The sequence below is a fragment of the Hordeum vulgare genome, chromosome 2H (assembly GCF_904849725.1).
Source record: "Hordeum vulgare subsp. vulgare chromosome 2H, MorexV3_pseudomolecules_assembly, whole genome shotgun sequence".
NCBI classification, from domain to species: Eukaryota; Viridiplantae; Streptophyta; class Magnoliopsida; order Poales; family Poaceae; genus Hordeum; species Hordeum vulgare.
The window spans coordinates 595,559,539-595,585,857 of record NC_058519.1 but is presented as its reverse complement, the minus strand read 5'-3'; the positions used below and the strand labels follow the sequence as shown (position 1 = coordinate 595,585,857).

Here is a 26,319-nt window from a genome sequence, read left to right as displayed (position 1 = left end):
TGAAGGGATTGAAAAAAAATCGGTGGAATGATGGAAAGGCTAGCGGTAGGAGGGGGGATCGCTGGGGGTCGAATCATCACGACAGACGGCACATCCTCTTTAATAGTAGAGATAACACCTTCTAGTTTCTATCAGTATGTGTTTTGCGTAAATTATAGAGCTGATTAGAGAAACAAACAACTATGATTGTAAGCGTCGCTGCTATAAAACCATATAGTATCAAAACGAAACAAACAACCCGGCACAAAAGCATTTAGTAGCAAGCGAGAGACTGTAGATACAACAGCTGAAAAGGCAGCTACTGTGTAGTGCATATATTATAACAACGAAGATTCAGATACACTACATAAAAATGAGCACACGTTGCTTTTATCTATTTTAAAAACATTATTGCCAAGCATGTCATTTCATGTTACTGTTAATTGTGAATGGACTCAAACTATAACAAATGGAACAGGATGGGAAACATCACATGCGCAACAAAGTTGGATTTTATATCTTGTCGTATAAGCTTAAAAGAGTTACGTGGTGTAGAGAACTAATTAAGCATGAACCTTGATCTGCTAAGGTTCTGCTTGCTTAATATACAAACATGAAGCTTCTAGTTTTTTCTTGCATGTAAAAGGTTTGAAATGTGTTTATATGTGACGTACCTATGTTCTCCGTCATCTTGGGCATAACAAAGACCATTACGACCATAGAACCGACCATCATACCCATGGGGCTCTTCAAAAGTGACAAAATGTTGAAAGCCTTCCTCATCTGAGGAAAGTAGATACAGACACATATGTTGGTTAAGAAAAGATTTGATAGAAAATAGATACTGATACATATGTTGGTTAAGAAAGGACTTGATAACAGCAAGCAACTAGGAAACAAGTTAACAATAACTATAGCATTAGACACCTCGTAGTATTTCTCTTCTTTCAGAGGCTCCAAAACCAGCTCATTTAGGACTCTTCTGTTCTCAGTCAATGCGGCTTGAATATGCCCAAGATTCCTGGCCCTCATGTCCACTCGAACTTATCACACAGCAGAATATAAAATACACTGTTTAGTGCCCATTCTACTCATATTACAATGAAATTTTCTAATGAATAATGTGAGGGGGATAACCCCGGGGTAGGCTCATCAAGCCTGATCCTTCATTTCTGGCCCAAAGGACATGAACGTATGCAGATTCCCAAGGCTCAAGTTGTCTGGCCGGCTAGGCAGCGCCTACCGGCTAGAGGACGAGGCGGTCATCCCTCTGGCCGGCCAGGCAACCCCCGCCGGCTAGAGTCGAGGCGGCTACCTCTTCTGAGTCGGCCTAGTCCCGCCAGCCCGGCTAGGAATGAGGCGGCCACACACAAGCCAGCTAGCCAAACAGGCTAGCCGGCCGAAGATCACAAGTCACATCAGATCGTAGGTCAGGATAAGACCTTGCGATTAAAGGTAGCTACGCGTCAGCAAAGGTATTGGATCGGGGTGCCCGGCAGGTACGAGCGTCGGCGGCCACGCCGCTGACCTACCCCGGCTCTGATCCATCACCTAGCATATTGTCGGACCGTTACACTCCCACTCCATTACTGCACTCGGCGTGGGGAACAGTGGAGGCGGCCGTACTACTTGCCCATGACGAATCTCGCGGGGCAACGCTTGACATACAACGCGTGCTCGGCGTCAACCTTATGCTAGAGCTTCATTGGCCAGCCGGCGGGTCCCACTTCCAATCGAGACCATGCAGCCGGCGGGCCCCTCAAGCGACAAGACAAGACTCTAGTGGGCCCCTGGCCATCCGGCGAGGCTGCCAGCCGGGTCCCACACTTGTACCCTTGATCCATATTGTAGGCCGGCGGGTTCGTCTATAAAACCCCCCGGTCGCCCTCCATGCAGGGGGGCCGATCATTCGACAGTCATACAACATTACACACTAACCAACCACAGAGAGAGAGGCAGAGACGAGCCGGCTGCTCCCCTCTTCCTCCTCCCAACACAGCTCCAGGAGCAACCTTGTACTCTGTTCATACACATCAAACACTCCGGCAGGATTAGGGGTGTTATCTCTACGGAGAGCCCTGAACCTGGGTACATCGTGCGTCCCATGCGTATACCAACCTCGTTCCCAGCGTCCACCTTTGTCCCTTCGGTTCTCACCGACTTTAGCCTACCTATGGCATATGTTGTGAGTATTCACCGACATTTGGCGCCCACCGTGGGGCCGATCGCGGCATTGGCTGGCTTTACGCGCTGGGCGGGGCCCCGCACCTACATCGCCGGATGCATCGCGTCCGGATCAGTTTGCATGCCCGTGGAGCCCGCTTTCGACGAGGCAACACCCATGATCATCGACGTCCCCGTCCGCCATGCGGATTCGGACGAAGATTCTGATGACGAGGCGCTCCCTAGCGTCATCGTCACTGCTATGGAGAACCTCAGCGTTCTCTTCAGTGACCTACGTCTCAACGAGGGTCCTCGGTACTTCGACGAGGACTTCGACGTTGAGGCGCTCTGCGCCAGCTTCAGCAGGCTCTCTATCGCTGAGATGCCTGCCCACGACATATATCCCAGCAACGTCCTCATCTTCGACGACCCTCCGCCGTCGGTGGGCTTCTTTACCCCCTACCACGTGGTTGCCGTCTCCAACACCGTGGAAGTGATGGTTATCGGCATCGGCACCAGCACTGCTCCCGGCAAGGCCTCAGCACGCGCTGGCGAGCCCGCCGCTGCCACCGCCGATACCCTTCGGGATGCCATCGCCGGCCTGAAGACACCCCTCACTGCTTCCGCAAACCCTGCTGACGCGCGGGCCTTGCTGGAGGAGGCTCGCAAGCGTATCTTGGAGGAGGGCATCGTCGTAGCTTCGGCAAAACGTCGGTTGGAGGCTACGCAGCGCGAGTATAACTCTGCATACGACCTTACTCCGATTTCCGAGGCCCCTAGCCGGCTTGGATCGGTCCGCAGCCGCGGCCGGTTCATCGTCGAAGTCCTAGGTGGCGATCTGCCCACCTACGAGACCCCTGCAGCCAACATGCGAGCGGCTCAGGCAGCCATGGAGGAGATGGTGAGCCTAAAAGGCGATGAGCGCGCTTTCCAGGAGAAGCGGATCAAGGACCTCCTTGACGCCGCCAACCAGCAACACGCTCCAGTTGACCCCAGTCAGGCTCAATCGGAGTCCCCGGGGCCCAACCCAGGGGCACGCCGCAACCCTAGCGGTCAGCATCACGCGGAAGGATCTTCCTCGCATCGCCCTTCCGGCCGGAGAGGCGAGGGAAGCCAAGACCGGCGCTCTCAGCACCAGAGCGAGCACACTTGGGGCTTGCCTCGCGGAGGCGATGAGGGCGATTCAGAGTGTGAGATTCTTCCCCCACGAAGAACTCACGTCTCTGGTTCACGAGGCGCCTCCCCTCTCGCCACTAGGGCTGGCGCTCACGCCACCCAGGATGATCGGGACGCTCACCGATGACTCATCGTCCTGGCCCAGTCAGCCCTCCTAGAGGAAGACGGTCCCGTCGGTCCGGCCTGCTTCGGCCCCCGGATCCGAGGGGAGCCGTTCCCCCGAGGTTTCACCCTGCCTCGGGACACGCCAAAATGCAATGGCATGGCCAAACGAAAGGACTGGCTGATTGACTACACCACACCCGTCGGCATTGCCACGGGCAACAAGCGCGTAGCAGTCCGCTACGTGCCACTCATGTTGACCGGCTCGGCCCGGACTTGGCTTAACAGCCTCCCGGTCGGCAGCGTCAACTCATGGGTGGACTTCGAGGAGGCGTTCGTCCGCAATTTCGCTAGGACCTACAAGCGCCCTGGCCGGCCCCGCGAGCTGGCCATTTGCATCCAGAAGGCCGACAAACCCCTTCGCGACTACGTCACCCGGTGCACGGAGCTCCGTAACTCCTGCGAGGGGGTGCATGAGGTACAAGCCATCCAGTAGTTCATCGACGGTTGCCGAGACGGCACCCTCCTCAAGCACAAGCTTATGTGCTCTGAGCCCACCTCTCTGGCGGTGCTCATGGCCAAGGCGGACAAATACGCCATGGCCAACTCGGCGATGCACATCAAGATGACCGCCTCAGACAAGGTTGTACCCCACGCCGGCTACTCCTAATCCGGACGGGGACAACCGAAGCGGCCAGAACAACTACAACTACCATCGTGGAGGGCGAAACATCGGCTCCTCAAGCCGGCCCTCCGAGAAAGCGCCCCAACAGAAGCAACGCCAACTATCTGCCCAAGCAGTCCTTCGAGCAGCTGCTCGATGCCCCCTGCAAGATACATTCTGGGGCGCAGCCGTCTTCCCACACCCTTCGATAGTGCAACTTTGCACGCCGGCTGTCGCAAGGGGATGGCCTGCCGGCTCCTCTAGGTGCGCAGGCGGCACCTTGTGCACCGACTCTTGCCCAAGTTCCGGCTCCACCGCCGTCGCCTCGCGACGATGCCCACCACCAAGACGACTACCCTCATCAAGACGGAGCGTTCGTCGTTTTCACAAGTGAAGGCGACGACAAGCACAACCTACGCTAGAGGCAGCGCGAGGTAAACGCCACTGTCCCCCCGGTTCCCCGGTACATGCATTGGTCCGACAAACCAATCACATGGAGCCGGGTGGACCATCCTGCGGTGATGCCCAACCCGGGATCATATGCACTCGTCCTCGACCCCACCTTTGCCTCCAAGAGGCTCACCTGCCGATTCTCCCGGGTGTTGGTCGACAGCTGCAGCAGCATCCACATCCTCTACCTCGATACTCTCCTCAAGCTCGGGCTCAAGGAGACAGATGTCCTACCGACCAGTACTATCTTCCATGGCATTGTGCCGGGGCAGTCCTGCTCGCCCATTGGCAAGATCCAGCTGGACGTCCTCTTCCGTGACAAAGCCCACTTCTGCCGAGAGTCCATATGGTTCGAGGTAGTGGATCTCAGCAGCCCATATCACGCGCTGCTCAGAAGACCGGCCCTAGCCAAGTTTATGGCTATTCCGCATTACGCCTACCTAAAGATGAAGATGCCGGGACCCAAGGGCATCATCACTGTTGTTAGCGACTACAAGAAGCCGCTCGAGTGTGCCCAAGATAGCAGCCGCCTCGCCGATGCCTTGGTGATTGCTAAGGAGAAGCGGCAGATCGACCGGCTCGTGGCCCAGGCTACCGAGAAGCCGGCGATTCCTTCTCCTCTGTCCCAATCGGCTGGCGAGGGCTCTATCAAGCCGACTAAAGAGACAAAGCAGGTCCCACTCAACCCTGCCAACCCAAAGCAGTGTGTCACCATCGGGGCTGGCCTCGGCCCCAAATAGGAAGGCGAGCTCGTCGACTTCCTCCTTGAGAATCGGGACATCTTTGCGTGGTCCCCCAAGGACATGCCGGGTGTTCCGAGGAAGTACGCCGAGCACAAACTTCACGTGCGACCGGATGCAAAGCCAGTGAAACAACCCTTGCGCCGCTTCGCCGAGGGGAAGCGGCGCACGATCGGAGAAGAAATCACCCGACTCCTTGCAGCCAGCTTCATCATGGAGGTTTTCCACCCGGACTGGCTGGCTAATCCAGTACTGGTGCTGAAGAAGAACAACACATGGCGAATGTGCATTGACTACACTAGCGTGAATAAGGCCTGTCCGAAAGACCCTTTTGCGTTGCCTAGGATAAATCAAGTGATCGACTCCACTGCAGGCTGCGAACTGATGTCGTGTCTGGATGCTTATTCAGGCTACCACCAAATCAAGCTGGATCCAGCTGATCGCCTGAAGACCTCCTTCATCACGCCCTTTGGGGCCTACTGCTACACCACCACGACGTTCGGTCTGAAGAACGCAGGTGCGAAATTCCAACGCTGCATGCAGCAGTGCTTACTGCCACAGATTGGCAGAAACATCCACGTCTATGTGGATGACATCGTCGTCAAGACGAAGTAGCACTTCAGCCTCCTCGACGACTTGCGGGAGCCGTTCGCCAATCTACGCGAGTACAAGATCTGGCTCAACCCGGAGAAGTGTGTCTTTGGGGTTCCAGGCGGCAAGCTCTTGGGGTTCTTCGTGTCCACCCGCGGTATCGAAGCGAACCCCGAGAAGACCGGCACCATCGAGCGGATGGTGCGGCCGGCTCCAATCCTCGACGTCCAGAAGTTCGCCGGCTGCTTGGCGTCCCTTAGCCGGTTCGTCAGCCGGCTTGGCGAGAAGGCCCTTCCACTCTACCAGCTCATGAAGAAGACAACGAAGTTCGAGTGGAACGACCAGGCGGACGAAGCCTTCCGCGACCTCAAGCGGGTAATCTCGAGCCTGCATATCTTGGCAGCGCCGTCTGAAAGGGAACCCATACTCATATACATTGCGACGACCACTCGTGTGGTTAGCGTAGTGTTGGTAGTTCAGCGTAAAGAGGAGGGCAAGGCACTGCCAGTGCAGCGCCCCGTCTATTACCTTAGCGAGGTCTTGTCCGCCTCTAAGCAGAACTACCCACATTATCAAAAAATGTGTTATGGTATTTACCTTGCTGCAAAGAAGTTGAAGCAATACTTCCAAGAGCATGCCATCACTGTGGTAAGCACTGCTCCACTTTCAGAGATCATGGGCAACCGTGATGCCTCGGGCAGGATTGCCAAATGGTCCATCGCTATGGCGGATCACGATATCTGGTACGAGCCCCGTACCGCCATCAAATCTCAGGTGGTGGCCGACTTCTTAGTCGACTGGGCCGAGACCCAGTTTGAGCCACCGCCTCCAGACTCCACGCATTGGCGGATGCACTTCGATGGCTCAAAGATGCGGACAAGACTGGGAGCCGGCATCGTCTTGACGTCTCTGAAAGGGGACCAGCTCAAGTACGCTCTCCAGATCCATTTCGCCGCCTCCAACAACGTCGCCGAGTACGAAGCACTGGCTCATGGCCTCCGGCTCGCCAAGGAGATCGGCATCCGGCAGCTCATATGCTTCGGCGATTCGGACTTAGTGGTTCAGCAGGTCTCTGGCGAATGGGACGCCAGGGACGCCAACATGGCAAGCTACCGCTTCCTCATTCAGCAGCTCAGCGGCCCTTTCGAGGGCTGTGAGTTCCACCACGTTCCCAGGGCAGAAAATGAGGCGGCCGATACACTAGCGAAGATCGGCTCCACGAGACAGGCCATTCCAGCCGGCGTCTCCCTCAAGCAACTCCATAAGCCGTCTATCAAGCCGTCTCCCGAGTCGGCATCGATCTTTGTGCCAGCTCACTCTACGGGGCAAGCACCGTCGGCTCCATCAACTACGCCGGTTGCGGTTCCCACGCCGGCTGCGCTGACTACGCCGACTCCAAAAGCGGCACCGGCTAAATCCACGGTGCAAGCACCGTTGGCTCCACCAACTACGTCGGCTGCAGCTCCTATGCCGGCTCTGTTGGCCCCACCGACTCCAAAGGCGGCACCGGCTACGACAACAGCCCCGGCTCTGCCTGGACTCGAATCCTCCTAGTGGGTGGACGTCATGGAGGTAGACGGTGAGCCGGCTGCCGCGGCAGCACCAGAGACACCTTGTCTAGAGCCCACAACCGTGACACCATCAAGCTCGGGGGCTGCAGAAGCCCCCAACAGTCAAGACAGAGCGGAGGCGACCCCTGTGTCGGCTCCATCATGGGCTCAAACTATTCTGGCCTTCCTCCTTCGCGGCGAATTTCCTCAGAACGAGGCGGAGGCGAGACAGATCCAGCGCAGGTCCATCGCCTACGCCATCATCAATCGCGAACTGGTACGGCGCAGCGTGACCGGCGTGTCCAACGCTGCGTCGAATCAGAAAAGGGACAAGAGATCCTCAGAGACATCCACCAGGGGGAGTGTGGGCATCACGCCGCCTCCAGAACCCTGGTGGCCAAAGCATTCCGCCATGAATTCTACTGGCCCACGGCCCTCGAGGAGGCCGTGGATCTGGTCGACAAGCGCGAAGGTTGCCAACGCTTCAGCACGCACAACCATATGCCGCCTTCGGCCCTCAAAACCATTCCCGTGTCATGGTCATTCGCCGTCTGGGGACTGGACATGGTAGGGCCCTTCAAGACGGCTCGCGGTGGGATGACACATCTTTTGGTGGCCGTCGACAAGTTCACCAAGTGGATCGAAGCCAGACCTATCAAAAAGCTTGACGGCCCCACCACTGTCAATTTCATCACAGACATCTCTGTCCGACATGGCGTTCCCCACAACATCATCACCGACAACGGCACCAACTTTGCCAAAGGCGCTCTAGCGCTCTACTGTTCCAAGGTAGGCATCCGGCTCGATTTGGCATCAGTGGCACACCCTTAGTCGAACGGCCAAGCAGAGAGGGCCAACGACCTGATTCTGGCCGGCATCAAGCCAAGACTGGTGGCACCACTGGTCAGATCAACCGGCTGCTGGATTGAAGAACTGCCGGTTGTGCTATGGAGCCTCCGCACCACGCCCAACCGCTCGACCGGCTTCACTCCATTCTTTCTGGTATACGGGTCCGAGGCTATTATTCCCACGGATATCGAGTTCGACTCGCCTCGGGTCACCCTATACACAGAAACGGAGGCGAAGGAGGCAAGAGAAGATGGTGTTGATCTTCTCGAAGAAGCAAGGGACTTGGCCTTGAGCCGGACGACCATCTATCAACAGAAGCTGAGATACTACCACATCAAAAAGATCAAGCCTCTCTCTTTCAGGGAGGGAGACTTGGTCCTCAGAAGAATCCAGCGCACTGCCGGCCAGCACAAGCTCTCATCCCCATGGGAGGGACCCTTCATCATCAGTAGGGCATTGCACAACAATGCTTACTACTTGATCGATGCCCAAAAGCCAAGGAAGGGCAAGAGGGACGACTCCGGCCAAGAAACGGAACGTCCGTGGAACGCGGCGTTGCTTCGCCCGTTCTATTGCTAAAAGGAAAGAGTCAAGCAAGGGAAAGAGCATGCACATGTATCTTTCTCCATTTCAGGGGTCAACAACAAATGCAATAAAAAGAGCATGCTTCATGTTTCTTTTTATTGAGAGTTTTCACTCAGTGTACGCCCTCTGACTGGCTTCAATAAGCTCGGGGGCTACACCACGTACACCTCTTGCTGGCTTTATCAAGCTCGGAGGCTACGCAGCGAACGCCCCTTGCTGGCTTTAACAAGCTCGGGGGCAGCTAGCCGCTCGGACACCTTCCCTATTGTAAAAGAACACATAGTGTAACCGGCTGATCCCTGGTCACCTCGTACGAGCCTGCGGGCTGGCTCCGGCCGCCTGGTTGGCGAGGTGACGCCAGGTCAGGTCGGATACATGCAAAGTTCGGCTACAAAGGGTCGCCGGCTCGGGCTGGCTCGATCATATATACAATCTCATTCAAGCCAGACTCTGCTGGTTTATGTCTTGTTCTTTAAGTCCTGATGGCTTCGAAAAATCTAAGTCTCATATTCTAAAGTCAGAAACCTCGACCCAGCCACAGACCGGCTGTCGGGTTGGCGTGGTGGAAGATTAGGAATACGCGGATTGGAGAAAAAGGAGTCAACCAGGAATCAAAAGACAAGATCATAAGACAGCACGCTTGGCATACGAATATAATGCTGAACATATACATTCACAAAAGCATTGGACCACGGCCCACGTTCATTACATTCCTCCGGTGGTAGAACAATACACAAAAGGAAACCGGCTACGGGGCTACGGCCTCATCGGTCGCCCCGCCACTGCTCCTGATGTGGTAGCATCACCATCCCCGGCTGCTCCCGAGGCGGTTGCCCCGTCTCCTTCGCGAGGGCTCCCGGCTCCGTCCGCACCGGAGTCGGCGTACGCCGCACCACCGGAGGCGGCAGCAGATTCCCTAGCTCGGGCCATCTCGTCGGAGCTGCCGTCAGGATCACAGGGCTGAAGGCCGTGCAGATCCTCAGCGATCACACCGCCATCTTCACCCCGCTCCAAAACAAAGTCGTCCCAGGATGCGTACTCGGCGATGTCGCAGGCCCTCACACGAAGCGCCTCCTCCATGCCTTGTAGCTCCGCCTCCGAGCCATTGCGCTGGGCGACGAGCTTGCCCAAGTCCAGGTTCTGATACCAGGACTTGGCCAAGCGCAGGGCCATATAGGCCCAGCCCGCGCGGCAGAGGCGCGCCAAGCATCCAGGCGTTCTCCGCCTGCTGCAAGCCAGCGGGCGAGCCGACTCATTGACGTTGGCTCCACGCCCTCTGGCCACAAGGCCGCCACCATCCACGAGCCTGTGATCTGGGGTTGAACCACATACTCACCCAGGGCGCGCAGGCGGGCCCGAAGGGCCACCCCAATCTCGTCCACGCTCCAGCCGGAGGTAGTATCCACCTCCTGCCCGACAGCGCGACGTTCCTCGCGGCTCACCTCGACGGCGGTGTCGGCCGCGATCTGGGTCTCGAGAAAGAGACCTGGAAAGGCAATAGCCAGGACGTAAGAGTACAGTAAAAAGAGGAGACAACCAAAAAGACCAAAAACAAGACGAGAGACTCACGATGGAAGGCGCCATCGGTCTCGTGGGAGCTCTCGAGGACCTCGAGCTCTTGCACCTTACTCGCATGAGTAAGGCGGGCAACCTCCTCCTGGAGATTCGCCGCAGACTCCAAGGCCTTGGCCAGCTGCGATTGCTTCTGGACAAGGGCCTCCTCCTTCTCCCTCAAGGCGGCGTCCTTGACGTTCATCTCCTCGAGATGAAGCAACACGAGGCGATCCACGTTGGCAGAGTAGGAGGCCTCCTTCTCCTTCAGCGTATCGCGCAGTCGCTCCAGCTCGACCCGGCTGGCCGCATCGAGCTCCTTCTTCTCCGTCTGAAGAAGGGTCAGCTGCTGCTGGAGCCGGTTGCCGGCACTACGCAGGGCATCCCGCTCCGTGGCGGCTTCGCCCAGCCAGACTTCGAGCTCGGCAATCCGGCCATCAGTTCCCAGGTGCTGGGCCCGTAGCTCATTGTAAGCCTGCGCCTGAGCGTCATAAAGCTCCTGCCAAGAAAGCAAAAAGGAACAGGATTAAGATTCGGCCTGGTTAAGACATAACCAGCCCGATTCTCGGGGGCTACACCAAGTGGGTGCGCTAGCGTGCCCCCACTAAAGAGACATCACAGGGAAAAGAACCTCCAAGAGATTCGGACCGGTCGACGATCGACCGGCCCGATTCTCGGGGGCTACACCCAGTGGGTGCGTTGTCGTGCCCCCACTAACGCAAAAGGAAGAAAAAAAGTTCAAAAAGCCAAAGAGGAAACACCTACCTGGGTGCGGGCCTCCAGGCGCTCCATGTCGCTGCACACCACGCGGGCCGACTGCTCCACCTTGGACCGGCTGCTGGTAAACATCGACACCAGCTCCGGGACGCCGGAAAGCGCGATGCCGGCGGGCAGTCGCACGCGGGACAGGTTGGCCGCCCGCCATGTCTTCATGGGCCGGCTCCCAGCCCGGCCCCCAGCTCCGGGCGCAACAGGGCCGTGCTGGGGGAATGACGATGGCACCGGCTCCTGGTGCCGGCTCGATGGCCGGCTCTGGCGCCGTCTCGGTTGGCGCTACCTCCTTGGCGGGAGGCAGATGGGCCGCTTCCGGCGCATCCATGGCCGCCCCTGGTGCATCAGGGGCCGTGTCCGGCGCAGCTAGGTCCAGCTCCGGCGCGTCGGGTGCCGCCTCGGCCGTGGGGGAGTCGGGGACCGTTTCGAGGTCCACCTGCGCCGTTTCCAGGTCCACCAGGGCCACCTCAGCCCTTGGGGCCAGCCTCGAAGCGGCCTCGCTAGCTGGCTCCTCCGCGCGAGCATGTGCGGAGGGGTGAAAAGACCTCGATGACGCCTAGAGGGGGGGTGAATAGGCTATTTAAAAACTTCTTCAGATTTGGCTTGAACCTGATGCGGAAATAAACTAAGAGGGTACTTGTCAAGCACAAATCCTAAATGCACTAGGCACTGCAACGTGTATCAACAACACGATCTACTAAGATGGACACAATGCAGTTACTAACAAGCACAAGTAAGTTTGCACAAACTTACTTGAGCTATATCACACGACAAGTAGGTGAACAACACAAGATACTAGATCACACTATATCACACGATATATCAAGGGTTGCAAGTATGTACGTGTGAATATAGAGGGTATGCTTGAATGATTAATCTTGTACAAGAAATGGCCAACACAATATAATGAGCACAAGCAATATGCAATGTATGTATGCTCAAATAACACAAGTAAACCACAAGTAAGGAGTTAGGGTTAAGGATAACCAAGGTCACTGAGACGAAGATGTATCCCGATGTTCACTTCCTTGGAGGGAAGCTAGTCACCGTTAGAGAGGTGGATGTTACCACGAAGGCACACCAACGCCATGAAGGCTCACCCTATTCTCCCTTTGAGATAACACCACGAAGGCGTTTCTCAACCACTAGTGGTAAGCCTTTGAGGTGGCTTCCAAACCCTCACAAACTTTTCCGGGGGAAATCACACGGATTGATTCCTCTCCGAAGAACTCCTACCGCCTAGGAGTCTCCAACCTCCAAGAGTAACAAGATCACGGGAATGCTCAAAACTTGCTCAAATCACAAATAGCTTGGGTTGAGAGAAGGAGAGGGAGAAGATCTATCTTTTGATTGGAACAACTCTCAAAGGGGCTCACAAATGCTCTTGGGGTCTAAGATTTGGAGTGAGCAAATGTGTGTGAGGTGGAAATGTGTTCTTATGAGGATAAGGCTGTGTTGGGCAACCCTCTCACGAAGTGGGAGGGGGGTATTTATAGTGTGGAGAGAAAAAGAGCCGTTGGGGACACTTTAAGTCACACAGGGTCCGGACGTCCGACAGTTGTCGGAAGTCCGGGCGTCCGTGAGGGGCCGGACGTCCGACCAGGGTCGGACGTCCGAGACTTTTAGGCATGACTGGAACTCTTCTGAATCCATCAGCGGTCGGACGTCCGACAGGGGTGGGTCGTCCGAGGCCTATAGATGTGCGTGAACATATTTGAATTCATCAGCATACGGACGTCCGGAGTGGCCCGGAAGTCCGTGTTATACAGCTCAACTTCTACTGGTGGTAGGTTCCGGATTTCCGATGGGTGTCGGACGTCCGGCGCTCGGTCGTCCGGAGGGATCCGGATTTCCGAGATATAGAACTCAACATGTACTGGTGCAGGCTTCCGGATTCCCGGGACTTGGCCGGACATCCGGGCCTCGGACGTCCGGGGGTAGCCGGAAGTCCGAGTTATATGGCTCTGATTTCTGTGGTATAGGATTCCGGATTTCCGAACTAGTCAGTCGTTCGGTCCTCGGACGTCCGGACAAAGCCGGATGTCCGAGGCACTGGTTCTGTTTTCAGATAACAACAAAACAATGGAGATGTGGTCTGAGCAGAAAGTGATGATGTAGTTTGAGCAAGTTCATCGCAAAACCTGTGATCCCCTCTTAATAGTGCGGGATCCCTAAGTACTCAAGAATCATAATAGAGTAGTGATGATCCATACTTGAGTGTATACTTTTATTCGCTGATCATCACTCCGCACAACTAACGTCAAAGGAACCGATACCTTTGAGTTAGCCCTTTCACCTGAGCTTGATGTTGTTGTTCCTTCTTGGCTCAAGTTGAAAGCAAGACATGATGAAGTCTTCAAGTAGCTTTCCCATACACAATGCGGAAAGCCTAGCTTATGTATTTATCTTCATTTGTCCACCATGTGTGAACATCCACAAGAATCAAGCATGTAGTGCTCAAGAATGCTTATCTTGATCTTGTCCTATCCACCATGTGAACATCCACAAGAATCAAGCATGTAGTGCTCAGGAATGCTTATCTTGATCTTGTCCTTGTTAGCACATGATCATTGACAATAGTTTCAATGATATATTCGTGCTGATCCATTTGAACTTGCACACCACAATCTTGATGACGATCACCACTTGACGTCATCCTTCATGGGTTGTATGAGATCTTCCTTTTGACGCAAGCCCAATGGAAACACACCTAACCCCCACATAGGAGTCTCACAAAGACCATGGGTTAGTACACAGAACACGTAATGGACAATGCTTACCATACCATGGGATCACTTATCCCTCTCGGTACATCTTATACGCTTTGTGTGTTGATCATCTTGATTTACTCTTTGTCTGAGATCTTGATCAACCTAGTGTTTCTATGACCATTCTTTGGATAATAACTTGAATAACATCTTGGTCAACATATAAACTCCTTGAACCCAACAGATGGACTTCAAGAAGTGCCTATGGACAAATCCTATAAATATAACTTAAGGCAACCATTAGTCCATAGGGATTGTCATCAATTACCAAAACCACATATGGAGATATATTATGCTCTATCAATCTCCCCCATTTTGGTAATTGAAGACAACCACTTCAAGAGAGTTTATATAAGGAAATAAGCATAACCAAGCGCACACATACAAGGTAATAGTGCATGTGAGCAAGATGTAAATGCTTACGCAATAAAAGCAAAACCCTCTAAACATATCCAAAGTAAACTCTCTGAACTTCTCCCCCATTGGCATCGATTGCCAAAATGGACGAAAAGTTTAGAAAGCAAATATACTAGGTGGTCCTCCAAAAAGTGTGTACTTCTCAGCAAATGAGTGCAGAAAAATACACAAATACAATGATAAGTAGTTGGAGGAAAACAAACTATATTAAGGACCCAAAGATTGCAATAAGAATCGTATGCCACAAAGACATACAAAGATAGAGGCAAGCAATCAAAAGATCCCAGATGGAACAAACAATCGTATGGTCCTTCGAACCACATGAGTAAAAGATATTATGATAAAGGCAACATAGTTCTTTATCAAAAAACTAGAGAAGCTCCCCATGATTTGTGCACTAATATGAGATTTTTGTATTTGACACAGGTGCATAAAATAGGATCGTTGCTCCCCCACAATTAATAGACACACACAACGAGTGCAAGAAGATAGATGAGACAATAGGCATATCAATTGCACAAAACTAATGGTTGAGCAACATGTAAAGGAAGAAACTTAAGAATAAGCTCAACCAAAGTAATGTGTGTGAGTCATGGCAAAGCACTTGAGAAGACTTAAGATAAGGATGAGCATTGCTCATTAACATAGTCTTGATGAATATGAGATACAAAGTGCAAGACATATCATTCCCACACACACATACTAGAAAATGGGTTCACAAGCTTACTAATAAACAAAATAAGAACCAACGCTTGTGACAACCCATTGTGAAGATAGGAAGTAAGAATCTTGTCAAGAGGAGGGATACTAATTGAGAATGGCAAAACCCTCATCAAGACAAGCATGAGGAAAAATAATCTTCACGGTCAAAGAGTGCACCAAGATGTAGGAAAATAAGATACACACTCAAAACAAATCCTTTCACGTTGCCACCAAAACCGAAAAAGGAAATGAAGCGGTGGACGTGAAAGAAAAGAGGATATCAATTAGAGATGTAACTTCTCTCATGTGACCAAGATTCTAAGTAGGAGACAATCATGATGATATATATATCCACAAAGAAGGATGTACACACGAAATGGTTACAAGAAGGAAGAACACTAGATATCCAAAAAGGGAAGTCATAAATATATCAATGAGATCTTTTGCTTGGAAGCATAGTACATGGCCTAATATTTTCTTATTGTATAATATGAACTTCCAACATACGAACATCAAAGACATCCCAACTAGCAGTAAGACATCATCGTTCGGATGCTTTGAGAAGGCAAACAAGTACTACGAGAACAAATCAAGAGATTCATGCCATGATGCAACCTGGAAAAGAAAAGACAGGTTGGGTCCTTTGCAAGAAAAGAATGCATGAAGTGGATACTTGTTACCGTGACAACATTGGATTGATGTAGTAGATAGTTGTTCTTTGATCATCCTAACTTGGCTCCAATAATCACATGGTCTCAACATCTTCCTTATAGGTGAGCCGAGCATCCAATGCATCTCCAGTTATTCCTGGAACGACAAAACAAACAAAATGGTGCCCAAACTCATTGGGACCAAAGAGTTAGAAAACCAACAATACATAGGACAAACTCCACACACATATGTGCACATAGATATGAATTTGAATTTCATGCACACTTTAGCCTATTTATGACAGGGTGGAGTTTCCCTTATATATTGGGTCAAAGGAGGAAAGCAAGCAAAAGAAGTTGTATATAGTAGCTAGATATGCATGCTCAAGACTCTCAAGAATCAACTCAACACAAAGTTGATAAGTCATCAAAAGACAAGATATCAAGTGACAATAAGATCCTAAAACAAAAGAACTATCACTTGAAAGATATCAATTAAAAGATACATCAAGGAATGAGATATCCATTGACACATGTCAAATAGAAGGCAACAAGAAACCAATTGAAGAAAAACAAATAGAGATATCTAGTTTCTAAGAGAGAGCTAGGTTCCAACAAACAAAGCCCTCTACAAATTTTCATGATGGCACAAAGCATCATAAAGAGCAAGACTTGCCTCCCATCAACACACACTTGATGGGGATCAAATGGTTTTATGATGGGTGAATAAAGAGAGTGTTTTTAAAGGGAATAGGATAGCTCCCCCAAGGGACGTGCATTATATAGAATTTGCATTTGAATACAAACGCACACGATGGGATCATCACTTTCTCTATATCTATAACCACACTAGACATGTTAAAAATAGATTCATAAGAGGCAAGAAGGACAAACGAAACACAAAATCCAATGTAAAGATGATTATCAATTCCAATCATATGATGGGAATACCAATTGTCAAGGACAAGAAGTATTTTGAAATGATACTCATTGGTAGATCACAAATATATCCAAGATCATCTTTACCCATAAAACGCAAGCAAATGACACTTGTAGAGCTAACATGCCACCTAGGAACAAGATAATTTACAATATCAACGCTAAGTGGCAACACCTCAAATGTACACATTTTCTAGGTTTGTAATATGCACATAGCATATTACTCCCCCATAATGTGATAAACCAACAATATTAACAAGTGGCAAATTGAAACCAACAAGAGATAATTAATGGACCATATAGAATTTGAATTTCTCATGAGTAAGACATACCACATAGAAACTAGATAATCTTGAAATATCAAAACTAAGTGGTATTCCCCATGTATACACATTTATAGGATTGAGAGGTGTGAAAAGCACATCACTCCCCCACAATGGGATAATCCATTAATCTCTCACAAGAGCCAACAAAAATACAAACAAGACACAAAAGGCTCAATAAAAGACTCATATGTACATGATATGCGAACCAACATACCCATACTCGATTACTCAAGATAAGCAAGTTGGAAGCACAACATATACAAACGCATGCAAGGTACAAAACCACAACATGCAAAGGGGCAAGCACCTAACAATGTAGACAGTTTAAGTATAAGTTACCGTAAGGAGGCACATTGGATATAAGATAGAAACTCGATAATCCAAATGACTTGGCTTGAGATAATATGAATGATGAAGACCCCTTAATTCTTCATTATGTATCCAAGTCTCTAATGTCCTCCATAGTCACCTATTGATCAAGTTTGAGCTTGTTGGTCCCCAACTACGTTGGGTCCTAAGAGGTTAATCAAAATAGGCTTGGCAACCCAAATGGTTCGTTTCTTGACACCATTTTGAGTACCAACAAACTTGGCAAACACATTGCCAACCTTATCCTTACCAAGGGAATATGTATCATCAATAGTGATTGGGTTGGATAAGTTACCTTTCGTGCAAGACGAAGCGATGTGACCCTTCTCACGACATAAGTAGCAACATCTACCCTTTGTTTTCTTCCCAGTTGATTTCTCACCTTGGGGAGTGTTGGCTTGGGTCTTATTGGGAAGAGGCCTTCCTTCAACTTGTAGTTCAATATGTGATTGAGTTTGTGGCCGCTTCCCTTGTTGCTTGTGACTTTGAGACTTCGTCTTCAGAGGGAAGATCTAACATGGTGCCCTTTAACTTTGCACTTGAAGCAAATGATTTTGGCCGAATTCTTGACTTGTTCTAGGCCCCTCTTGTTCTTGTTTGAGTTTACTCCAAACTCATTTTTGTCATTCGGAGATGTTTGCTCACACAGGACGTTGTTGAGTGTGGGCATCCCTTCATGACACTGTTCCAAGTCTTTCTTCAAAGAAGTGACTTGGGCCTTGAGCTCTTTGATTTCCTCTGCACGGTTAGTATCAATGCAAGTACTAGAGGAAGTGTAAGCTTCAATGTTAGAGCAACAAGGCAAGGAAAGTAATTCATCACACGAGGTAGCAACATTATGAGTAGACGAATTACGAGGACTAGCACCTGGAAATATAGTACTTTGACTAGAAGTAGTGCCATTGTCCACATGAGGCTCGCTTGATGTTACCTTGGTGATGATAGCCTCATAAGCTAACTTTTGCACATTATGGGATGTTAGAAGATCGGCATGAGAGCTTGTGAGCATTACATGGTTTTCTTCCAACTTCCCATAATTGCTAGTTAGTAAATCAAGTTGAGCACGTAGCTCAACATTCTCCTTCAATGTTGATACTTCAAATGAGGTAGAGTTAGATGTACAAGTATGATCAACAATATGAGAGGAGTAAGTAGCAAATAGAGACTTCTCATGAGTAGATTGAAGCTCCTCATAGATCTTAGAGGTTTTGATGAGCTCTCGCTTGACATTATTGCATTCAAGGAGAAGGACCTCAAAATCCCTTTTAAGTTTATCATGAGCAACTTCAATCTCTCCTTTTGAAGATCTTAAGTCTCTACATGCTTGATGACTCTTCTCAAGTTCATGTTCAAGTTGTTCACTTTTAGCTTGTTCATGATTAAGTGAATCATTACAGTTTTCAAAGTAAGCAAGAACATCTTGGAACCTTTGAAGAGAGTTATTTTTAGCTTTATGAAGAATTTTACTGATCACATAGATATTTTCAGTCAAGTCATCATCATCATCCTCATCGCAAATATCATCGTTATTGCATAGGGAAGATGATACCTCATTATTACCTCTTGCCATGAGGCACATGTGAACTGGAGGAGTTGATGATGATTCTTTTGGTGAATCAGATTCTTCATTAGTCAAAAGTACTTCATATTTCTTGATTTCCCCTAAATGGTTGGTCATAGAGCAACTAGGGAGAACCAAGATATTTTGATCAAGAGGACACGAGGAAGCAGGCATATCACCACAGACATTTGTCAAGGAATCTTTAGGTGAAATGCATGACCTATCAGCACAATAATTTACACTATGTGTGGTGCTAGATATGCTCGTGTCCATAGAGGCTATGCCATTTTCATCAACATATATTTCTTCACTCACCATGTCATTACCTTGTGAGATTGAAGATGCTGAGGTGTGCAAGCAATCGGATATGGGAGTAGTGGTGGACTCTTTAAGATCGAAAAGAGTGAAGAGCTCATGCACCAACTCCTTCATCATAATACCGTATTCATCAAGATTGGACCCACCATATATATCTTCAAGTTTAGTCCAAACTTCATGAGCTGACTTGCAAGTCGAGATAGACTTGAACACTTCAGGACTTATGGTTCGATGAATGGCAAGAAAGGCCTCACAATCAAGATACATTTCATTAGTAGATGAAGATGCATCATCCCTTTTGTCGGCAATCCCTACAAGAACAATTCGAAAAGTATTTCGGCCCATGGCCCGAAAGTGATGAAGCATACGAATTCTCCATAGGGTATAATTTGTGCCATCAAAGTCAAAGATGCCATTGTGCACTAATCCAATAGTCGACATCGATACTCTCTAGGTTGTGAAACCTAATTAAAGAGAGACCTAGCTCTGATACCAATTGAAAAGACCTCGATGACGCCTAGAGGGGGGGTGAATAGGCTATTTAGAAACTTCTTCAGATTTGGCTTGAACCTGATGCGGAAATAAACTAAGAGGGTACTTGTCAAGCACAAATCCTAAATGCACTAGGCACTGCAACGTGTATCAGCAACACGATCTACTAAGATGGACACAATGCAGTTACTAACAAGCACAAGTAAGTTACACAAACTTACTTGAGCTATATCACACGACAAGTAGGTGAACAACACAAGATACTAGATCACACTATATCACACGATATATCAAGGGCTGCAAGTATGTACGTGTGAATATAGAGGGTATGCTTGAATGATTAATCTTGTACAAGAAATGGCCAACACAATATAATGAGCACAAGCAATATGCAATGTATGTATGCTCAAATAACACAAGTAAACCACAAGTAAGGAGTTAGGGTTAAGGATAACCAAGGTCACTGAGACGAAGATGTATCCCGATGTTCACTTCCTTGGAGGGAAGCTAGTCACCGTTAGAGAGGTGGATGTTACCACGAAGGCACACCAATGCCACGAAGGCTCACCCTATTCTCCCTTTGAGATAACACCACGAAGGCGTTTCTCAACCACTAGTGGTAAGCCTTTGAGGTGGCTTCCAAACCCTCACAAACTTTTCCGGGGGAAATCACACGGATTGATTCCTCTCCGAAGAACTCCTACCGCCTAGGAGTCTCCAACCTCCAAGAGTAACAAGATCACGGGAATGCTCAAAACTTGCTCAAATCACAAATAGCTTGGGTTGAGAGAAGGAGAGGGAGAAGATCTATCTTTTGATTGGAACAACTCTCAAAGGGGCTCACAAATGCTCTTGGGATCTAAGATTTGGAGTGAGAAAATGTGTGTGAGGTGGAAATGTGTTCTTATGAGGATAAGGCTGTGTTGGGCAACCCTCTCACGAAGTGGGAGGCGGGTATTTATAGTGTGGAGAGAAAAAGAGCCGTTGGGGACACTTTAAGTCACACAGGGTCCGAACGTCCGACAGTTGTCGGAAGTCCTGGCGTCCGTGAGGGGCCGGACGTCCGACCGGGGTCGGACGTCCGAGACTTTTAGGCATGACTGGAACTCTTCTGAATTCATCAGCGGCCGGACGTCCGACAGGGGTGGGTCGTCCGAGGCCTGTAGATGTGCCTGAACATATTTGAATTCATCAGCATACGGACGTCCGGAGTGGCCCGGAAGTCCGTGTTATACAGCTCAACTTCTACTGGTGGTAGTATCCGGATTTCCGATGGGTGTCGGACGTCCGGCGCTCGGTCGTCCGGAGGGAGCCGGATTTCCGAGATATAGAACTCAACATCTACTGGTGCAGGCTTCTGGATTCCCGGGACTTGGCCGGACATCCGGGCCTCGGACGTCCGGGGGTAGCCGGAAGTCCGAGTTATATGGCTCTGATTTCTCTGGTATAGGATTCCGGATTTCCGAACTAGTCAGTCGTCCAGTCCTCGGACGTTCGGAGAAAGCCGGATGTCCGAGGCACTGGTTCTGTTTTCAGATAACAACAAAACAGTGGAGATGTGGTCTGAGCAGGAAGTGATGATGTAGTTTGAGCAAGTTCACCGCAAAACCTGTGATCCCCTCTTAATAGTGCGGGATCCCTAAGGACTCAAGAATCATAAAAGAGTACTGATGATCCATACTTGAGTGTATACTTTTATTCGCTGATCATCACTCCGCACAACTAACATCAAAGGAACTGATACCTTTGAGTTAGCCCTTTCACCTGAGCTTGATGTTGTTGTTCCTTCTTGGCTCAAGTTGAAAGCAAGACATGATGAAGTCTTCAAGTAGCTTTCCCATACACAATGCGGAAAGCCTAGCTTATGTATTTATCTTCATTTGTCCACCATGTGTGAACATCCACAAGAATCAAGCATGTAGTGCTCAAGAATGCTTATCTTGATCTTGTCCTATCCACCATGTGAACATCCACAAGAATCAAGCATGTAGTGCTCAGGAATGCTTATCTTGATCTTGTCCTTGTTAGCACATGATCATTGACAATAGTTTCAATGATATATTCATGCTGATCCATTTGAACTTGCACACCACAATCTTGATGACGATCACCACTTGACGTCATCCTTCATGGGTTGTATGAGATCTTCCTTTTGACGCAAGCCCAATGGAAACGCACCTAACCCCCACATAGGAGTCTCACAAAGACCATGGGTTAGTACACAAAACACGTAATGGACAATGCTTACCATACCATGGGATCACTTATCCCTCTCGGTACATCTTATACGCTTTGTGTGTTGATCATCTTGATTTACTCTTTGTCTGAGATCTTGATCAACCTAGTGTTTCTATGACCATTCTTTGGATAATAACTTGAATAACATCTTGGTCAACATATAAACTCCTTGAACCCAACAGATGGACTTCAAGAAGTGCCTATGGACAAATCCTATAAATATAACTTAAGGCAACCATTAGTCCATAGGGATTGTCATCAATTACCAAAACCACATATGGAGATATATTATGCTCTATCAAGGGGTCATGTCTTGCCTTCGCACGCTTCTCCACCGGCCTCTCGACCCGGCTGGGGCGAGACTGGCCCACGACCGCTTTCCCCACAGCCACGTCAAAACGGTGCTTGGACTCCATCTCAAGCTCCCTCTGTGCAGCATCGGCTGCTGCCCAGCCAGCCCGCTCGGCTGCGAAGGCGGTGTCCTCTTCCACATCCTTCGCCTCCCTGTCAAGCAAGGCTCCTAAGGAACAAAGTTCCTCGCAAGATAAACAAAGAAAACAAGGAGGAAATCTTACCCCGCTACCACAGGGACCTGCCTCCGACCAGGACCATGGCGTCTCTTGGCGCCGCCTGCCCGCTGTCCGGCTGGAGGACCCGGCGCCGGCCGCTTAGGAGCCGGCCGGGAAGCTGCGGCACCCTTGCCCTTCTTCCCGGCTGCCTCGTTAGCAGCGGTCGCTCCGCCCCTTTGGCGCCTGCCGTGCGTCAGTGGCGGGCTGGTGACCTCTTCCACCCCATCAGAGTCCTCCTTGAAGGCTACACCAGAATAGAATGAGGCTATCTCGTCTTCATCCGTCCAGTCTGCAACGGAGGGCCGTGCGTACTCACCAGACGGCTCTGTCCCTTCTGACTCCAGGGGATTCTCCGAGCCAGCGGAGGAGTCCGAGTGGGACTCAATCATGCCCTCGTCCTCAATCTCCGAGGCGTCGGACACATCCACGTCGGGAGCAGGCGGACGGAGGGACCCCTGCAGCTTCTCGTACAGCTGCGGAAAGAGATTCGATCATCGGCTCAGCAACACGACCGGCTACAAAGCAAACAACAAAGAGTAAAGAGGCCGCTTACCATCGGAGGCGGACGGGTCCTGTTGAAGGGGGACATCCCCCACGTCCATTCCCCGCTCTCGTCCATGCGGGCGGTGGAGATCAGATTCACCCTTCGCGCTACTGTGCTAGGGGTGAACCTCTTGGTGGATAGCCGACATGGATCAAACCGGATGCTCATCTGGCAGAGCAGATGCGACCGCCTCTGCAAGGGCAGGATCCGGCGTGCCACCATGGTGGTGAGCAGGTCGCGGCCAAGGAGGCCGCCCTTCTCCAAAATATCAAGGTGGACGCAGATCAGCGCCACCTCGGGAATCGGCTTGGGGGTCTTCGCATCCCAGTTCCGCTTCGTCGGCGGAGCGATGTCGAATGGGGGCATGTTGAGGGCATCCAGGGCAGGGTCGGCATTCTTCACATAGAAGAAACCCTTCTGCCAATGCTTGATGGATTCTTGCAAAGGCATCTGGGGGAAGCCAGACTTCGAGCAATGATGCACCAACGCGGCCCCGCACGGCATCATCGGGCGCGACCCCTTGAGCTTCTACACCTCGGATTTCTCCATGGCGATGGATTGCTGTTTGAAGAAGAACAGGTTGCGCCACAGATCGACGCGGGGCTCGATCCCCATGAAGCCCTCGCACAGGACCACGAAGGCCGCCAGCTGCAGAATGGCGTTCGGCGCCAGGTGATGCGGCTGCAGGCCAAAGAAGTGGAGCCATTCAGCGAAGAAAGTGCTGGCCGGAAGCCCGAAGCCCCGGTAGAAATGCTCGACGAAGACCATGACCTCTCCCACGGCGGGTGTGGGAGCGGTCTCGGCGCCAGGGAGTCGCACCAGCGCTTGGGAGGCCGGGGGCAGCAGTCGGTGGTGACGGAGCGCCTCGATGTGCCCCTCGCCGACATCACTGCCCAACCAGGCTCCCTGCAAGGACACCTTCTGCGCCGAGGGATTCTTCGAGGAAGAACCACCGGCCATGGCTGCGGGTGACGGGAACCCGAAGGGGTCGACGACTTCGCGGCGACGAAGACGAAGAACATGAAGGATGCGAGCTCTTTCTCTCTCGGTGCAGGGAGGAAGAGAGCGCGGATGCGGGGCAAGAAGGGGGCGAATGGCCTCCTCGGAACCCCCGCATCCCATTTAAACCACCACAAAGCGTCGTGGGGGGGATCCGGTGCGCACCGGACCCCCATTAACTCTGTGTATTACGGGCGGTAACGCTTCCCTAAGCCCAACCGTCACGGAGTAAATCCACAGAAGATCTCCCGCGCGGAAGCCGAGGGGGCGTCGTGGCGGGACCCAGGGCCCAGGCCCGGTCCCGTCATCAGTAATCACCATCATTACGCCAGGCGGGGCCTGGCACGTGGCATTCTCCGAGCGAATTGCGATGAGACCGAGGCGTCATTTCGAAGCCAATCGGTTTCGAAGCCGGCGCCCTTCGCAAGTGGCGGCAAAAATATCAAGACAAATCGACAAGCCGGTGAGGCCGCCCACCTGCAGGCGGCAGGCCTCGCCAGCTTCAGGGACTACTGTCGGGGGGAATAACCCCGGGGTAGGCTCATCAAGCCTGTTCCTTCATTTCCGGCCCAAAGGACATGAACGTATGCAGATTCCCAAGGCCCAAGTCGTCTGGCCGGCTATGCAGTGCCTACCGGCTAGAGGACGAGGCGGCCATCCCTCTGGCCGGCCAGGCAATCCCCGTCGGCTAGAGTCGAGGCGGCTACCTGTTCTAAGTCGGCCTGGTCCCGCCAGCCCGGCTAGGAATGAGGCGGCCGCACACAAGCCGGCTAGCCAAGCATGCTACCGGCCGAAGATCACAAGCCACATTAGATCGTAGGTCAGGATAAGACCTTATGATTAAAGATAGCTACGCGTCAGCAAAGGTAATGGATCGAGGCGCCCGGCAGGTACGAGCGTCGGGGTCCACGCCGCTGACCTACCCCGGCTCTAATCCATCACCTAGCATAGTGTCGGACCGTCACACTCCCACTCCATTACTGCACTCGGCGTGGGGAACAGTGGAGGCGGCCGTACTACCTGCCCATGACGAATCTCGCGGGGCGATACTTGACGTACAACGCGTGCTCGGCGTCAACCTTACGCGACAGCTTCATTGGCCAGCCGGCGGGTCCCACTGCCAATCGAGACCATGCAGTCGGCGGGCCCCTCAAGCGACAAGACAAGACTCTAGTGGCCCCCTGGCCAGTTGGCGAGGCTGTCAGCCGGGTCCCACACCTGTAACCTTTATCCATATTGTAGGCCGGCGGGTTCGTCTATAAAACCCCCCGTTCGCCCTCCATGCAGGGGGGCGATCATTCGACAGTCATACAACATTACACACTCGCCAACCACAGAGAGAGAGGCAGAGACGAGCCGGCTTCTCCCCTCTTCCTCCTCCCAACACAGCTCCAGGAGCAACCTTGTACTCTGTTCATACACATCAAACACTCCGGCAGGATTAGGGGTATTATCTCTACGGAGAGCCCTGAACCTGGGTACATCGTGCGTCCCATGCATGTACCAACCTCGTTCCCAGCATCCACCTTTGTCCCTTTGGTTCTCACCGACTTTAGCCTACCTATGGCATATGTTGTGAGTATTCACCGACAAATACTCACTGGTGAGAAGAAGTAGCCAAGTGAGAAAACTTCGATCAAATGAGTCCCAGCAGGCACGTTGTGACTTAAGGATATTAGGATATTTGGTCAAGGGGTAACAATAAGCACAGGATGATCTGCTAACATTGCCCATGGGCTGACAACAGTAAAACATTTATACGAACGCAATAAACTACTCCCTCCGTTTCTAAATATAAGTTTTTTTAGAGATTTCAATATGGACTAAACGTATTTTAGAGTGTATATTCAGTTATTCACTCATTTTGCTTCATATGTAGTCCATATTGGAATCTTTAAAAAGGCTTATATTTAGGAACTGAAGGAGTATAATAGACACATAGTGACATCAGAAAATTCTTGACATAGCACTCCCACAAGATTCACTTCCATCTTCATCGAGAAGAAAAGCATCCTCATAAAAATGGACAATTCAAAACAATGATGCATGAAAGAACACACTAAATTGATTTGATCAAAATAAAAGCAGATTTCCCCTCATAAGAGAAGTCGAAATAGAATTTGGAAGGGCCTGGTATAACATGTTTCTCATAGGATACAAAGCAAAGTAGCCGTCTGGCCTAGCGAACGTAACTTTGTGACCACCATTAAGTATCACTTTCGTGTTTGATGTCTTGGCTGGAAGACCAATGCCCAT

At 51.0% G+C, this 26,319-nt stretch overlaps 1 protein-coding gene across 1 annotated transcript; it reads right to left on the bottom strand.

Moving 5' to 3' along the window:
• Window positions 1-434: 434 nt before the first annotated feature.
• Window positions 435-26,319, bottom strand: LOC123428693 (ER membrane protein complex subunit 7 homolog). The gene is made up of 5 exons (XM_045112876.1): window positions 26,222-26,319; window positions 25,661-25,728; window positions 907-1,022; window positions 654-762; window positions 435-439 (listed from the first exon to the last, which is right to left on the bottom strand). The coding sequence occupies exons 1-5, from the start codon at window positions 26,317-26,319 to the stop codon at window positions 435-437; spliced, it is 396 nt and encodes a 131-aa protein (XP_044968811.1).

What these genes read in the sequence shown, in the direction of transcription:
- LOC123428693 (XM_045112876.1), bottom strand. Translation starts at nt 26,319, where the DNA reads ATGGGCATTGGTCTTCCAGCCAAGACATCAAACACGAAAGTGATACTT. An exon ending in CCAGACGGCTACTTTGCTTT is followed by an intron (nt 25,729 to 26,221) that starts GTATCCTATGAG and finishes AATATCCTTAAG; the next exon opens with TCACAACGTGCCTGCTGGGA. An exon ending in AAGAAGAGAAATACTACGAG is followed by an intron (nt 763 to 906) that starts GTGTCTAATGCT and finishes TACTTTCCTCAG; the next exon opens with ATGAGGAAGGCTTTCAACAT.